This window comes from Idiotropiscis lumnitzeri, chromosome 17 (assembly GCF_059441095.1).
Source record: "Idiotropiscis lumnitzeri isolate Australia: NSW breed Sydney's pygmy pipehorse chromosome 17, RoL_Ilum_1.0, whole genome shotgun sequence".
In the NCBI taxonomy this organism is placed as follows: domain Eukaryota; kingdom Metazoa; phylum Chordata; class Actinopteri; order Syngnathiformes; family Syngnathidae; genus Idiotropiscis; species Idiotropiscis lumnitzeri.
In genome coordinates, this window is record NC_142407.1 from 3,036,889 (window position 1) to 3,053,874 (window position 16,986).

The 16,986-nt window shown below is 45.0% G+C and overlaps 1 protein-coding gene across 8 annotated transcripts in view; it reads right to left on the reverse strand.

Moving 5' to 3' along the window:
- Positions 1-16,986, reverse strand: part of LOC148319712 (glutamate receptor 3) — a 91,165-nt gene that overhangs the window by 31,288 nt on the left and 42,891 nt on the right. For all 8 annotated transcript variants that reach the window (XR_015839578.1, XM_088279289.1, XM_088279286.1 and 5 more), the window contains 3 exons: positions 14,591-14,778; positions 1,257-1,310; positions 53-214 (listed from right to left, as the gene is read on the reverse strand). Coding sequence is in view for 7 of the 8 variants with exons in the window: in XM_088279289.1 (XP_088135415.1) it covers positions 53-214; positions 1,257-1,310; positions 14,591-14,778 (404 nt within the window). In the remaining variant the exon portion in view is untranslated. The remainder of the gene's footprint in view (positions 1-52; positions 215-1,256; positions 1,311-14,590; positions 14,779-16,986) is intronic.

The window sequence follows — 16,986 nt, forward strand, 5'->3', positions numbered from 1 at the left end:
AAACAACAAAAGACTCAGTTTGACGCAGCATTCCCTGTAAAATCTCACCGACCTTTAGTGGAGTGTTTTTAGCTTCTGGGAATTCTCTTTCATCAAGACGCTCCCAGCGTTGGAGGAACTGCTGCACAATGGAGCTTTCTGGGTTGATGATCTGGAAACCTGTGATGTTGGCTCCACCAGAAAAGACTCTGTCCAAGCTCATGTTGGAAAAACCCTGGAGATAAGCGTACAACTAGCAATTAGCTGCAAAACAATTGCTTACATTTTTAGATCATAGCATAATCTTTAGGTATACTTGAACAAACAAAAACAGTGCTCATAACACTAATGCCATGCCACATGAGCAGTGTCCTGGCAGGTCCACCAATATTTAACAAACTACAGTCAGCCTCAAACTATGTGCCAGTTAGTCTGCCAGCAAATTATTGTACTGTACTATAGCAGCAGTTCGGACTATTTGTACTAAATGCAAGTTTGTGCACTGCAACAGCAACGAGTAGTGTGATGCAGATCATCTCCTCCGTGGTGACCAATAAACTACCCCACTAACAAGTTGCGTAACCGAGGAGGTGAACGAGGAAACAGCCAACGCTTAAGTGAAATCCAGAGTAGAGTCCGGAAAGACAAAAAATAAATGCTTCGATGTACACGCAACTTTTGACAGAAGTTTGACAAGAACCGTGTTAGGGCTGAGAGCCAACAGCTATGAACAGAAATGTTGTACTTCAGTCAATACGTATCTAGACATAAAATAAGACGACATCTACATTAGCAATTTAGCAAACAGACCCAAACCGGAATACGTAAATGGATGACATCATCATAACGAAGAGATTCGATGTCAAATGTATATTACATATTTGTAATCTCATCAATAATATTTACGTACTCTAATTTGCACCACAGAGCAGTAGAAAAGCCTCAATTGCTTCATATGCCATATCTATTTATTTTTTTGTTTCATACAATACAACAAAAAGTTGGGGATATTCAGTTTGTATGGATGGTTTTATAGCTTCGCTAACATTAGCACTGCTTGCACACTTAACAAATCAGCAACTGTAATTATTGTTCATTAAGTTTTGAGATCTACATTAATTAAATCTAAATCGCAATATCTGTCAGAAAAATCGCAATACAGTTATTTTCCTAAAATGGTTCAGTACAACATTAGCATAATGTGGTGTGAGAAAAGTTGTTGCTGTTTTCTACATGTACTGTATGATATTAATGTGTTCTGTTGGATTATTTCTCACCAGGTTGGCAAGGATATAGTGGTATCCTCTGGTGTTTTTGCCCGCAATCGCCACCTACAAGGAAAAAATATTCAGTGAGTCACAGTTCCCAACGCTGACAACTGATCGAAGATTGAAGAACAAAGACCTTTTAGTTTTAGAACACAAAGGCAGAAAGAACAAAATGAGAGAAAGAAGTGACATTTGCACGGGAACTTGTGAGCACACTTTAACATGTGAGTGTGTTCCTGGGAGCCACACAGAGGTGAGATGCTATGATGACATTGCCTGCTCCTTTCCATTAACTTCAACAAGTGAAATAAGGTCAAAGCTACGGCAAAATTGCCCTCTCGCTCTGCTTCCTCTCTGCAGTAACCCCCCCCCCCCCCCCAGCAACCATGTCACTGCCTCCTAATGAGCACCAAAACTAAACTTCTTCAGCAGGCAAAATATCCTTGACACACATGCTTTTTAACCGCTCTATATTGCCACTGTCGGTTTCTCTGTAACAGAGCACCAAGCTTAAAAATGGCATCATGGAGGTGGCGAGTTATGTTTTTTTTTCTCTCCTTTTTGCTTTCTGTACCACCCCCACAGAGCACACTCAGGCAATACAATCATTTCAACTGCCCAGAGTGTCTTTCTAAGCATATACACAAATTACTCTTCCACAATTTCCCTCTGCCCTTTCAAAGCTAATACACAGTTTTGGGTGATTTAATGTAATGTTTAGTATTCTTTGGTATGGTGTGGAATAGTTGCACTCCATTAAACTGAAACTGGCACTGAAAATGGATGTTGTCTTATTTCGCTATGCACATGAGAGGAACCATCTCTTAATAAGATACAAATCAATTCTGCACAACAGTAAATTAAAATAGAATATGGAAGGATGGGTAAAAATACCAAGTGTCAGTTTCCCCTAAATGACAAGGGTACCATGTAGTTGGGTGCTATGTTTTGAACTGCCCACAACTAAGGGTGAGCGCATCTGAACATGCACCCAAGGGAAAAGGAGCTGCAGAGCCTGGAGTGGTGTAAGTCTTATAACTCTGTTTGTACACGCTGTTTGTCACCGACACACAACTAGGTCTGTAATGCTCACTCCACAATTCCAGAAAGGAAAGCTTGAGCTACAAGCACATACAGTATGTATAATTACATACGCATTTCTAGTTTTTTTTAACCTCATGCCAATGATAAACTAAATACAACATTATCTGAATACATGTTAGAAACACACACATCCACCGAATAAAATTGGACAACATTCCACATTCGCACTATTACTGAGTGGGAACTGACCCAATGAAACTGCTCAGAAGTCAAGCCAAAATACCGCGACGACACCATCAGCGGCTTGTCATTGATTATTGTATTCTAGATGACTGTTGAAAAAAATGATCGTAAAACTAGGTGTAAAAATTAGTTGTGTGTCTTTAATTATTACATAATCAGCGAGCTGGGTTTTTCCCCATTGTGGGACTAATAAAGGACATCTTTATCAATAAGTATGAATGCTTTGTACATTAGAGGTTGTAAACGCTCAATTAAACAAAGAGGTTATCCTCAAGAAAGTTTATACGGGATCTTTACTTGAAGATTTACTTACAAGATATCTTGCTCTTGTCTTCTATTAGTGTTAAGGATGTGCACATAACAAATATTTTTAGGATCCGGATGCTCTAGTTTCATGGTCCCCAGGGATCACTGCTTTCTGTGAGTGCTTGAAAACGCTGAAAGGCTGCTGGAGGTCAGTGGAATGATCACAGCGGGAAAAACACAGTCTTCTACAACATAAATGTACAAAATTAAATAATTGAATAAAACATCTGACAGTGAGATGTTACAAAACCTTTGCATGCTAGATTGTTCAATTGAATTTGTAAATTGGAATAAATAAATGGTCATGGTAGATCTTTCTGTAATTAACTTGAACCTAAATACTGTAAGGGCCATTTGACTTGAACTTTTAATGACTTTGTAGTATTGTGATCGTGTAACACAATGTAATACGCTAATTACCTCACTTAGCTACGCACAACAAGAGGAGCTAACACACACATACGTCCATACATATATAAATATATTATTAGACGTATCTAATATTAGAGCCTTAACTCTCAGTCATCTCCTGTCTGAATGAGCAGGTTTGCTTGCTGGTATTTGATGTCAGGCAGTGGTCTGAATATTCCCAATGGAATCACATCTAATTACGCAGAATGGATGCTGAGTTAACTGCGGAGTTGGATGCGTGCCCAAGTCTTTTCAATAGGATTTGCCTCCCTATCCACTGATGGAAAATTCTCTTTGTTACACTGATTCACTGTCGGCTGCCTCCTTCACGTCTCCTGTGCTTGAAAATGATCCCTTTTCACCAGTAAGCTAATTATTGCTATTCTATAAAAAAAAAAAATCTTAGGTGGAAGTAAACTGCCAAAAACTGCGCACCAAAACAAGACAGGGAAGGAAAGGCACAGTGGTACAGCAACCACAATACCTGTGTGAAATATTGTTCTCGGTAAAAAAAACAACAAAAAGAATTGCAGCACTCCAATTTGGTCAATGTGTTATGTACGGGCATACGTGGCCAACCCTTTTCACAGCCCTGTTGGGGAGAGTGGACCCCGGAAGTGGGCGGGAGTTGTGACGTTGCGGTGTTGTGGTCCGCAGATGTGAATAAACGAGTTGATCATCACGTCGTAGTCCGGGAGTTATTCTGACATAACATTGGCGACGAGGATTATGGATTCCCTTCTAGCACCTCTTCCCCCATTCCTCGCCCTCCCGGGAGACCCGCCGGTTCCATGGGTACGTTGGCTGGAGTTTTTTGAAACGTTCATAATGGCCGCCGGGCTTTCAGACGCTAGTGACGCTCGGGGGAAAGCCCTTATGATTCACTCGCTCTGTAGCGAAGGACAGCTGATTTTTCGAACTCTCGGTGCCGCGCCTACATACGACAACTGTGTCAAGCTGCTAAAGGACCATTTTTCGGCCCCTCAGAATGTCATGCTACGGCGAATTGTTTTCCGCCAACGGAAGCAGCAGGCAGGCGAATCCGTGGCTGATTCAAAAGGGCTAGCCAGCCTGTGTAAATTTGGTGTGCTGGAAGATGAGCTGATACGCGATCAGCTAGCTGAACATACTAATAACCCGAAGCTCAGGGAGAAGCTGCTAACGATGCCAGATGACCTTACTCTGCCCAAAGCAGTGGATTTAGCGTTCTACCTGGAGTCAGCAGCAGCGCTGGCAGCTCAGCTAACGCCCGCCTCTTATTCCCTTTCCCCCCAGACCAATGTTATTAGCTCAAACAGTGGCACCGCATACAGATGCTCCTGACTCTGACTATGCTGATGACAACCTGGAAGTGAACTTTACAGCACGCCATGGTGCTACAGTACGCAAAGCCTGTAGTAACTGTGGCTCACCATCACAATAGAGGGGGGCCCCGAATTGCCCCGCTAAGGGACAGAAGTGTCAACGCTGTGGGAAGCAGAATCATTTCGCCCGCGTCTGTCGCTCTTCCCCTGCATCAGGCGGCCAATCTACACAACGTGTGCTGGGGAGGCCAGCGCCAACGATCATCCATACAGTAGCCACCGAAACCCGATCAGCTAAATGGTGTACAGTGGAGCTGGATGGGGCCTGCCTCCCACTGCTGGAGGATACGAGGGCTTCCAGGTCACTGTTGAACACTACAACAGTCCCTCGTCTCTTCCCACACTGGACGCTCACTGGTAGCGCCGAGGATCTGTATGGCTATGGACACTCAAAGATTAAGATGGCAGGCACGATCACGGTGGCTGTTCGTTACGGGACAAAGACTCTTCCCTCATTCACCTTTCAAGTGTCTCGACAGGGGGCCAAACTCATGGGTTGGGATTTGTTTAGCGAGCTGGGTTTCGCCATCTTGGACAGTGTGGGAGGCACCATAATTTCTGTCATCTCACCATGGCGCCAGAACTGGCCAGATCTGTTCAGCGGCGTGGGCTGCCCCACTGCCTTCAACCATCAGCCTCTCCTCAGACCTGGGGTGCGCCCGGTCATTCAGCCCCTGCGCCGACTGCCCCTCGCCCTGCGTGACCAAGTAACTGCCGAGCTGCAGAAACTCTCCGATGCAGGCATTATCGAGCACCTTGATGCCTCTCCCTGGATCTAAAACCTGGTGGTGGCGAAGAGGAAGTCTGGGGGGCTGCGTCCGTGTGTTGACCTCAGAGCGGTGAATAAGGCAGTAGTCCCGGACCGCTACCCGCTATCCACGGTGGAGGAGTTAGCAGCACAGTTCTACAACTCGTCCGTCTTCACAAAGCTGGATCTCCGCCAAGGCTACCTGCAGGTCCCTTTACACCCTGACAGCCGCAACCTGACAGCTTTTGTGACACACGATGGGGTGTTCCGCTACACCAGGATGCCCTTCGGCCTCAGCTCAGCCCCGAACTGTTTTCAAAAAAGTATGTCAACAATTTTTGCAGGCATCCCAGGAGTGGTGGTCTTCTTGGATGACATTGTGGTCCATGGGGCGACATCAGCCATCCATGACGGGCGACTGGCGAGGGTGTTGGATGTCCTCAGCAGTCACGGCCTCACTCTGAACGAAGATAAGTGTACGTTTGCAGCCCCTGTCATCGAGTTTGTTGGGTTCCGGTTGTCCGCCGCGGGCCTCAGCCCGCTACAGTCCAATGTGGAGGCCGTCCTGCGCCTGTCAGAGCCGTCGTGTCCAGCTCAACTGTCGTCTTTTCTGGGGATGACGGCGTACTACTTGCGTTTCCTTCCCCGGTACTCTGAGACTACATCGCCGCTGCACAAGCTCCTGAAACAGGACGCGGTCTGGCAGTGGACTCCGGCCTGCTCCGCTGCTGTCCGCCAACTCAAGACAAAGCTCACCTCACCACCGGTGCTGGCATTCTTTGACCTGGAGAGTCCGACGGTCGTCACATGCGATGCGTCTAACACAGCAGTCGGGGCGGTGCTCTCCCAGATCCAAGGGGGCACGGAGCGCCCGGTGGCGTTCGCTTCTAGGTCACTCAACACGGCCGAACAGAAGTACTCAGTGGGTGAGCGCGAAGTGCTGGCCTGCGTATGGGCATGTGAGCGATGGCATATGTATTTATACAGACACCATTTCACTCTGAGAACCGACCACCAGGCTCTCACTGCCCTGCTCGCCACATCGGGATCGGGTTGCAAGCCGCTGAGGATCTACCACTGGTCAGAGAGGCTCCAGCCATACGACTTCACCACTCTGCTCACTCCTGGCAAGGAAAACGTCGTGGCGGACCTGCTCTCTCGCACCAACCCTATTCCAGCACTCGATACCCCAAACCTTGACCCAAGGTCTGACTCAAGCCGAGACCGATGGAGTCCGAACTCCTTCTCATGCTCCACGGCCCACTCCAGGCCTCTGTCTCCTTGGAGGACCTACAAATAGCGTCAGAGAAGGACCCTGCACTCTCCCAGCTCCGTACTTACATCCGGGAAGGGTGGCCCGCAAAGGTCCCGGAGCAGTTGCCACCCTTTCAAAGGGTCCGGGATGAGTTGACCTGTTGGAACGGCGTCTGCATGGCTCGGGGGCTGCGCACAGTCATTCCCAGTGACCTCAGGCTATGTGTTCTCGCCATGGCACACGAAGGCCATCTGGGGATTGTCAAGGTGAAGCGCCGCTGCAGGGACCTGGTGTGGTGGCCTGGCAAAGACCGTGATATAGAAACAATGGTGAAGGACTGCACAGCCTGCCTGGTTAGTGGGAAGACAGGCCCACCGCCCACGCCATCCCTGCAGCCCTTGCAGTGGCCTGCCGCACCATGGGAACACATTCAGCTTGACATCTGCGGCGAGCTTCACGGTGTCCCACACCATCAACGATTCCTCCTTGTGGCATATGACCTCCATTCAAAGTGGCCTAAGGTGGTTGCCACAGGGTCTGTCACAACTCGGGTGGTCATAGACTTTCTCTCATCTGTGTTCTCTCGGTGGGGCCATCCGAACGCTATCACCACGGATAATGGCCCACAGTTCGTTTCGGCGGAGTTTGCCGCCTTCCTGGAGGAGAAAGGGATCAGACACATCCGCACTTCTTTTTACAAACTGCGGGGTCGAGCGTCTGGACCAGTCCTTAAAGAACGGGATCAGGGCCCACCTAGCAGATGGACTGCAGTTTTCAGCTGCGCTGCTCCGCACCCTCCTCCACTACCGAGCAACGCCACACTCGACTACCGGCTGTTCCCCAGCGCTCCTGATGATAGGCCGGGAACTACAACTTCCTCTGAACCGGCTCCGGGCCCCAACGGTCACCACACCATGAGCGACACCCGGCCACAGCACCAGAGTCACGGAGATGCAGCGTCAGATGAAACGGCGGTTCGACAGGAGACGGAGGGTGAGGACACCTGCACTCACAACGGGGGACTGGGTCCGGATTCGCCGGCCTAACCGAGACCACAAACTACTCACATTCTGGTCTGCACCGATGCAGATCGCCATCCAACTTGGGCCAGCCACTTTCAAGCTCACTGATGGATCATGGTGGCATGCTAGTCGTCTTCGGAAAGTGGCACCGCCCTCAAACGCCGACGCAGGTTTGGAGGACACAGCATCCATGTTTGAGGACTGTACCTTCCCCGATGAACAGCTGCAGGATGCAGCCGGCCACCCACCTGAACAGCTGGAGGCTTGCCCTGGCCCAGAGGCCCGCCCAAGTCGTGTGCGGATGAAGCCGAGGCTTTGAGAGACTATGTTTTAGATTGATGTCCGGTTTGAGTATCGCCGGTTGGTGACAGCATATTACAAGTTTTATGACGGTAACCAGCATTGACTTCATCCAGTTCATGTAAGTTTGATTCTTTTGTTACATACGCTCCTCAGTGATTCTTTCAATAGGGGGGGTAAATGTTATGTACGGGCATACGTGGGGACAGCCCTGTGAAAAGGGTTGGGGAGAGTGGACGGGAGTTGTGACGTTGCGGTGTTGTGGTCCGCAGATGTGAATAAACGAGTTGATCATCACGTCGTAGACCGGGAGTTATTCTGACATAAACACAATGCCTGTTTTGTTGTTATGGTTTGTTTTAAATACTGACCTAAAAACATTATTTGTAATTGCCGGGACTTGTGAGAAAATATATTTGTTTGACAGTCAATAATAAAAATCTGCTTGAAGTGAAAGATAAATCAACCAGGTGCCCAAAAAATATGGCATATCTATCTGAGCAATGTTCGTGGCACATATGCATCATTTAGTGTAGTAGTTTGACATGCACATTAGTCATATTGTTATGTTTTATTCTTTGTCAGGAAAACACCATATGTCCTCAGTCCTGTTAGTAACATGCTTTCAGGTTTTAAACCGTATATTTTTTCCCAATAGGTAATAATGAAAGTAAAGTTTGTATTAATAGTTTAGGCAAGGTTTAAAGTGACCTTGTAACAAATAACTGTCATGCAACTTAACTACTGCTTTAAAACAAATAAATAATGAGGCCTTAACCATCAGTGAGTGAGAATTTACCACTGCAAAGCATCCAAACAACAAATCAATGTCATGTTAGTTTTGACACCAATAAACCCTCCCACGCAAAGAATAAATCATGAGACCAGGCTAAATCATTAGAAAACTTTCTCCATCATTAATAACACCTGTAACCTACGCAATGGCAATGAATACATTTGTAATGTATTGTGCATCCAGAACTGGGGCATTTGACAAGATGGATGGAATTATGAACAGTTCAAAAGATCCGTTAGCATTACCGCAAAAGCTTCAGGCTACTGCCAGCGAAAGCCAAAAATAATAAAATTACAGGAAAAGCCAACTAGGACAAGGTGAAATTTATTAGGGCTTGATTAGAGTCACTTTAATTGGTGGCAGGCTTGTGCCCGCTCCCAGTTAACATGCGAAAGAATGTGTTTGGTTAATTTTGAATATACTTTACAGCTCACTTCTGTTTTTACCCACTTGTTTTCAGTTAAGCTGTATGGGCTATGGGTCACATTAAGGGCGAACAAAATTTTGAAATATTTTATCTCTGTCTCTTTTTTTCCCCATCACAAAATTTTGAAAAATGGATGTGAAGACTTTTTATATCGACTGCAGATTCCTTGATGCGCACTGAATTGAGCTTTAGTCAGGCAGAGAGAGGTCTTGTGAAGTCGAAGATCTAGTTTTGTGTGTTGACTTGTACGGCGTTCTATCCAAATGAGATGATTTCAAGACAAATTGCCAAACTAAAATAAATAAATAAATAAAATGCTTCTTCTCTGCGTTGGCTGAGCATCTCTGAATCTCCCCAATCCCTCCACTGCTTCAGACAGTCCAGACTTACACAACATGACACGTTTCCCAAAAGCTCTCTACCGTTTCACTTTTACCCCCTTCGCTCTCTGTCCATTGTGCGGATGGAGGCTGGAGGTAACTGGCCCTGCGCCATCATTTTTAGATCCACTGTGCTTCTATTATTGATGAAAAGCTTAAAGGTTTTTATTGCTGTGACTTTGAAGTGGGGGGGCAGGTAGACAGATCCCTTTAAAAGGTGGTCAGAGAGCCTGGCGGGAAGAAAAACGTGAAACCCACGTTGACAAATGTTTTCCCTGCTAAAATCAAAAAGCTCACTTTAACTTATAGAGCTTTGCATTATGTAGAGATACTGTTCAATCATAAAGATGTAGAGCAATTGAAGTGTTGCATAGCATGTTTTAATGAGGCCTTTTGAGCCATTCCAAAAGAATCATGTGCGTTATGGTTGCTTTCTGACGCCTGCGTGATCTCGGCTGTTTGCTCATTCCAGCCTTTGTGAGAGATCTTCCCTCTGGCTAGGCGGATAGGCTATTTATAGTTGGCTCATTGTTGTTGCTGTTACGGGACAGTGTGTCCTACTTACATTCGGAGCTGATATTACATTAAAGCAAGTGTTGATGTCACAGCTCATGTAAGGAATTGTTCTCCCCAGACAAAAGCACGGTGAGATGTTTGGAGGGGACACTTGGCTGTCAGGTGATGGTTTACGAGGCTTCACTTGAAGGCACCGCAGGGTGGATATGGTCAGCAGAACCACCTGTCACAAATATCTGAGAGGATATTTACCTCCTCCAAAGATGTTATGTTTATCTATTCTTGTTTGCGATTAACATACATTTAAGTTAGATATGCTCCACTTAAATGGTTCCAGCCAGACTTCTATGATAAGTATACTCCATCACCCAAGCACTTAATTCTGATTATAGGTTAAAGTTAGGTTAGTTCAGCATGACTGCTCTATTGTTCTTGTCAATCCCTTGGTGAAAATGGTACTTGTCAGAAGAGTATCATGGAGGTGATGATTACTGATTGAATAACAAACTAGCTGTACTATTAGCAAGCCAAAGCTCATTGGTAGCTAGCTGGTGCTTCGTAAGTATCACCAAGCTTGCCTCTAACTACCGTATTTTCGCAGCCATAAGGCGCACTTTAAAGTCCCAAATCCCGTCCAAAAAAAACGGGGCTTCTTTTGATGCGGAGCGCCCATTATGTGGACCGAGAGCACCGCTGGGCTGACTGCGAACGTTACCTGCCTGCACACTGCTTATATAGAGAGAAGGCGGGCGTGGCTAACGACAGCAGGCGGGACAAAGACCAGGAACCTTCTCGAGGTGTCCCGCGAAGGGCTTCTTCATGGAGGAGCCCTGCAAATCCTGATTACTACACTCAGACTCGCGTCGTGGGAGGCGCCCTTTTCCCTGATCGGAGCTGCATCGCCCGTCCTGCATCTCCGATCTCTTCTTCTTAAGGCGGGCGACATCGACTGTGCCGCCTGTCGACGGGGGTTCCACAGGAGCTGCTCCGGCCTGTCCCGATATTCAATGGACATACAAGGCTTCGTCTGCAGAATCTGTTTGGGCTCTCTCCGCCTGCACGGGTGGCACGGGCTAGTCGTAGCGTCCCCACTTCATCTATAACTATCACCCCGTCATCTCTTGCCCCCAACTCTACGTCATCCATTCCCCCCGCTACTCCCACACGCGAGTCTAGCGCTTCTGAGGATTATCCTCAGGCGCCTCGAGTGATTTCACAACAACAACAACAACGACAGCAGGCGGACGTGAGAGGGGAACGATGGGCGTGAACGACAACACAAAGGCACGCCCCCAGTGCAAAGCAGGCCCCAGTGCCCCTATATGGCCAAAGTGTCTGCCAGCTCTGTATGGAGAAAGCCAACATCATATCCAAGGAGCTGCGCAGCAATGACGAGAGGGAACCTGGCGTGTTTGTGGGAGAACTTGCCCAGCTGTTTATTTCTGATACAGAAGACGATTTTGATGGATTTGTGGATGATGACTAATCAATAATAATGTGAGTGCATTGTTAAATAGTTTAATAAAATACAACCAAACTCAGTTTTGCTCCTGTTGCCTTTTTAAAAACAGCTAGCCACGCTAGCTGTGCTATCTTATGTTTTAGTGTGCATGCATGTTAACTAAGGTATTGTATGGTAGGCTGGGAGGCGGAATTTTGTTGGGCCTACACTATTATGCTATTCAGTTGATTTGGGGTGATAGTCTTAGTTTTGATGTAACACCGTGACCGCACATCGTTTGTTGATTAGTGACTTGCTCACACCGGCATTGTGTCGGCATCCCATCTGAGGGGATGCGCGACAACGAGACGGCGAGACAGACTGATAATGACTCTCGTGTTTGGTGGAGAACGTGTCCAACTGTTTATCTTGGATACAGAAGACAAGGACTTGGTGCATTTTTGGATGAGGACAACTTCAGCACGTTGTTAAAAGCTAAAATAAAGTACCACCGAACTCCCGCTGCCATTTTGAAAACACGCTAGCGCGACTGAGCAGATAGCGCGACTGCTCGGTTGTTTGTGCCCAATGATACGGTGCGTTCGATCTATGTATCAAATACAGAAATAGCACCCTCAACTGGTACTGCGCCCTTTGATACGGCGCTTCTTTTGGTCGTAAAAATATGTGTGATGTGAGCAACGCTCTCTCTCGCTCTGTCTCTGTCTCTCACTTTGTCGCTTACTCTGTTCGGGGTCACAGAAATTTGGATCTCACCCCAACTGACTGGGTGAGAGACGCTGGGTACATGCTACACAGGTTGTCAGTCAAGCACAGGACTCTCTTAATTAATAAACATGTTTCATGCTGTCTATAATATATTCCTACCCGTCAGGGTATGATATGATATATGATATGATATGATATGACATTATATTATATTATATGACATATATTATATTATATATACAGACCCTAACCTTATGTGGCAACAAAGGTCAGGAGAAAAAAAACATGCTCAATCTAGATTATCGAGAATCCTGACAGAAGGGTTGAAGGGCTTTTCTGTACATAAATATGTCAGCAAAGAACAGGAGGGAATAATATGATTGGTTTACATGAGCATAGACACAAAAACTGGACTGGGACAAAGGAACATCCATTGAAATAAAAGGATCTAATTTGCTGATAGGAGATGGCTGGCAATCATGACGTCTTCTTTTTCTTCTTCTTTGTCTTTATCTTCTTCTTCTCATTATTATTATTCTTATAATTATATATTCAGCTGTATCCTAGTTGTACCATGAATCTACCCACACCCATCTTTTTGCCAAATGCAATTTTTGACATGCAAAATTTAAGTCATTGTCATTTGGTAAATGATGTCACTTTCGATACATAAGTCAATGTCAGCTTTGCATCAAAAGTGACATCTGCCATAAGGATTCATTCATGTTCATGACAGGTGTCATGTCATGATTATGACAGTCCTATGACTGTCTTATGAAGAAACTTCAAATAAAGTGTCACCGATAATGTTGGTATTTGGTAAACATCACTATGCTGTATGTTTGAGCCACGAATGTTACGAGTGTGTATTGTAGCACAGCGGACCCAAGAAAACGGACAGAGGCAGAAATCAAACAAAATGGAGTTTTATTTAACAAAGGGAGCATGTCAGACGTGATTAAGAAAAAACACAAAAAAACTACACTAAACGAAATGAGCCGCGATACGCAAAACAAACTAAAGGTGAATGGGTGGAAACGAGGAGCTAGCCGCCAAAAATAGGACTAACCAAAACAAAAAAAAAGCAAAGCGAATACTCTCAAGACAAAAAGAAAAACTCAGCCACCTGGGGAACACTAAATACACTACAAATGACAACTAACCTACACGAGGTTAGAGGACTACATCAAATTACTAGAGCCAGGAAAGACTTACGTGGACGCTATCGACGTAACACGGGAAAAGTTGCGAAACAAAATGTGCACTGGGAGATGGCAACTGGACACAATATTCCGGCGACTAGCTCCTCTGTCTCCAGCGCTTAAGAAGCCCACGAACAATGATGACCATCAGGTGTGCGCTGGAGACTCCACCCATTCCAATAACTGAAAGAAAAAAAAAAAAAAGATCTCACAACTAGCTGGATCACAACAACGAACATGTATGCGCTTAAAGCCTCCGATGGCCGCAATGAGGGCAGGACTACCCGTCAAGTGCTGACAGGCTTCCATACGCCATGGACCCGTGGTGGCCTCACCCAATACATTAGTGCCTCACTCTGTGTTGTCATATGCGGGGTCCGCATCACAGAGACTTCTCAGGGAAAGTTAATGGTCTATAAAACATGGTAGCAAACATTATTAAGCATGTGGCTCACGTTAAAAAGCACATTTGAGCACTTTCTTCTAGTTATAAAGCCCCCAGGCTTTCTTTCTCTACAATTCTAAGGAAGGTCTGAACCAAGAAACAAACCTCAAACCTCAGTACTGTGATGCAGGCATGCTAACTACTAGGTCTCCAAGACCGAAACATACTAATCTGAGTACATCATACATTATCAGAAAAGAGGATGCAAGAAAATGTGTATAACTATTTGTGTAGTGAAACAATAGCACAGTGAAGTTCCACTACAAATGTTATTAGATAAGCAGAAACCAAACAAAAGAGCTTCATCAATGATAAAGGCTTCCATGATTCCAACAAATCTATCCTGTCGGACATTGTTTTAGGATGCTGAGATTAAACAGGTAGAAATTTTCCTTATCGTATAGGAAGTACACATTCTCCAATGTACACTGGCAACAAGCAATCAATCAGTGTGACTCGTGGGAAAACTGCAGTTCACCAAGGAAACAAATATGAGGAGGCTGTTTAATTCCCCCTCCTGCCTGAAGCATAGTTGACTTCAAACAAGCAGCAATAAATAACAAACTCACAACTGTTTTTTGCTTGCTTTAAAACTATCCTCTAAATGAAAACCATGACGTCGGAGTTCACCGGGGTGCACTCGGAATACCAAAATAACAATGGAGCCACAACAGAAGAAGAGAGAAAGAATAATTAGGAAAGTTGGCTTACTACCTGCTCTAGAATGGAGTTGATCCTGTTCACCTCACAGTCGACAAGGAAGCGTTTCTCCTGCCGGCGGTCCATCTCCTCAATGATGCGCCGATACTCGGTGGGGTCCACGATATTCCCCACTGAGCGAGCTGTCACCTGCCAGTTGTTAGCGACAGCCGACTCCATAATGGCCTGGAGGATGGCGAAACCTGCACGAGGAACACACAGGCGCATTAAGCTGCAACGATCATCACCATTGTTACGTCCAGCCGTTTTTCTCACTATGTGTAATGTGAGTCCTGATTTTTTAAACCCTTTAAACATGATTTCAAATGTACTAATATATTTTTTAAGTCAAATCTGCTTTGTGTGTCCCGAATCACGATTATATGGATTGATCTTGAACTTTATAATAAATACGATTATTCATTAATTTAATTTCAGATTGTATACTGTAAATATAATTTGGAGGAAAAAACTGAAAATAAAATAAAAACAAGAAAATTGAGGGGGCTTTCATAACATACAATACATTTGTACACAATTTGGCACATTAACCGTTTTCCTCAGTTATAATGTTTTTATGATTGTTAGAGCAATCAAAATCACAATTAAATTTCAATTAAGTGCCCAGACCTACATGTTTACCCAGAATTTAGCGTACAATTAAATTCCAGCCATTTTATTTACCGTTTTAAAGTCCCACTAAGTTTTCTCACAATCGATCACATCTACCATATACTTTTATGGGATGTATACTGACAACTTAAGCAATCATCCTTTTTTCCAACGTACATCATCTCCAAGCCATTTATTTCCAAGGTTAACAATGCAACCTGAATTTGAATTGATATTCAAATGTTATGAAATCATAGTTGGTTGCACATGTAAGTATTTCTTTTGCTTTTTGGATCAGTGCTTTGTCCCTAAATCCTTAAAATAGCACAGGCTCACTGTCCTGTATTGTATACTGTACAATGACTATTTCGCTTTTCAAAAATACAGTTAAATTCAATCAAAAGTTAACTTTAATACAGCAAAATTTCCAACAAAGGTAATCTCATTGGTTTATGCAGGTGCACCTAAAAAGTGGCATCTGGGTGTCAAAATGCTGAGCTGGAGAAGCACTTTAGTGAGCACAATAGGTGCAGAGTAAGTGAGTGGCAGGTTTACTTTGTAGAGCTCAGTGGGATCGAGTGGGAGGAATCAGGTGAGTCACATCGAAAGAAGAGCTGGTGTTAATCTGGCTCAGCAGCAACATTAAATTCACAGAGGCGGTTCAAGAATCATGGTCAGCAGTCAGATCAGGTCACTGAGCATCTTGGGAAATATTCGCTCTGCACTTGTGTGGGTTTGGAGCTTCCGCAGTCCTCACATCAAATCTTGTTTGGTTCGTCAGAGAATGTGTGGTATGGCAGACCGCCTATTTTTGAGTTGGGTTACCCACACCAGTACTGATAATATCTGGATGTGTACTCTAGCAGTAGGTAAAAGCGCCATCTTGTCTAATTTATGACTGTCAGACTTGTTTAAGAGTTTGGCATTAGGCAACTTAGAACCAGCTTTTTGCACAAGTCAAGACAAAGTTGTGGATAAAGGTGTGAAGTCGTTTGCTCTCACCACAATTGCTGCCTTTCAACAGTCCAGGGACAAAGCACAAAGACTGTTATTTATTAACGCACAGCATCATATTTTACTTGTGGGTCAAAGGAATACGATCGTTACAAACAGTGACTGATTGACTGCAAGCATGTAGGTCACTGCCATGTGCCTCAGGCCATGGCCTTTTTTTTTTTTTAAGTGGTCCACATCAATTCTTGTCAATGTACTGGGGAAAAATGTTTTAACAAGAACAGAAATGTTCACTATATTCTACATATTAAATTTAATGGAAAAGACTGACTCCAAATGACTCAATGTGACGTAAGTGCGACCCAGTCAACATCTGAATGGATGTCAATCATCACCAAAGGGGGTCGACTGCACATTAAATAAAAGCTCGCTGCAACATTGGCCAGATTGCACTCGGCTATCACGGCTATCAAGGCTAATGTGCATTGATCCCAAAAAAATATATGCATGCACAGTTAAAGCAACCAGCTAGTCGCTGGTGGCGCTCCCTGATGGATGTGCAGCTGATCCATTCCCAATAAGCCATCAGAGCACAGGGACTTAGGTGACATGACGGCTGGTGACCTTCAGAGTCATGCATTAAGCAAGTGGCTCTCCAGTCAGCTGTGGCCTTTAAAGACAAGTGCATCTCGATGGGCACCACTGCATCAGCCACTCGGGAGGCATAGAAGCATCCACATGGCTGACTCTCAGCGATTTGTGGATAAGAGGCGGCTGATGGCACCAAACTGGTAAACAGTCTGACATGGTTCAAGCAGGTCAAACAATTAAATGTGGGGGATAAA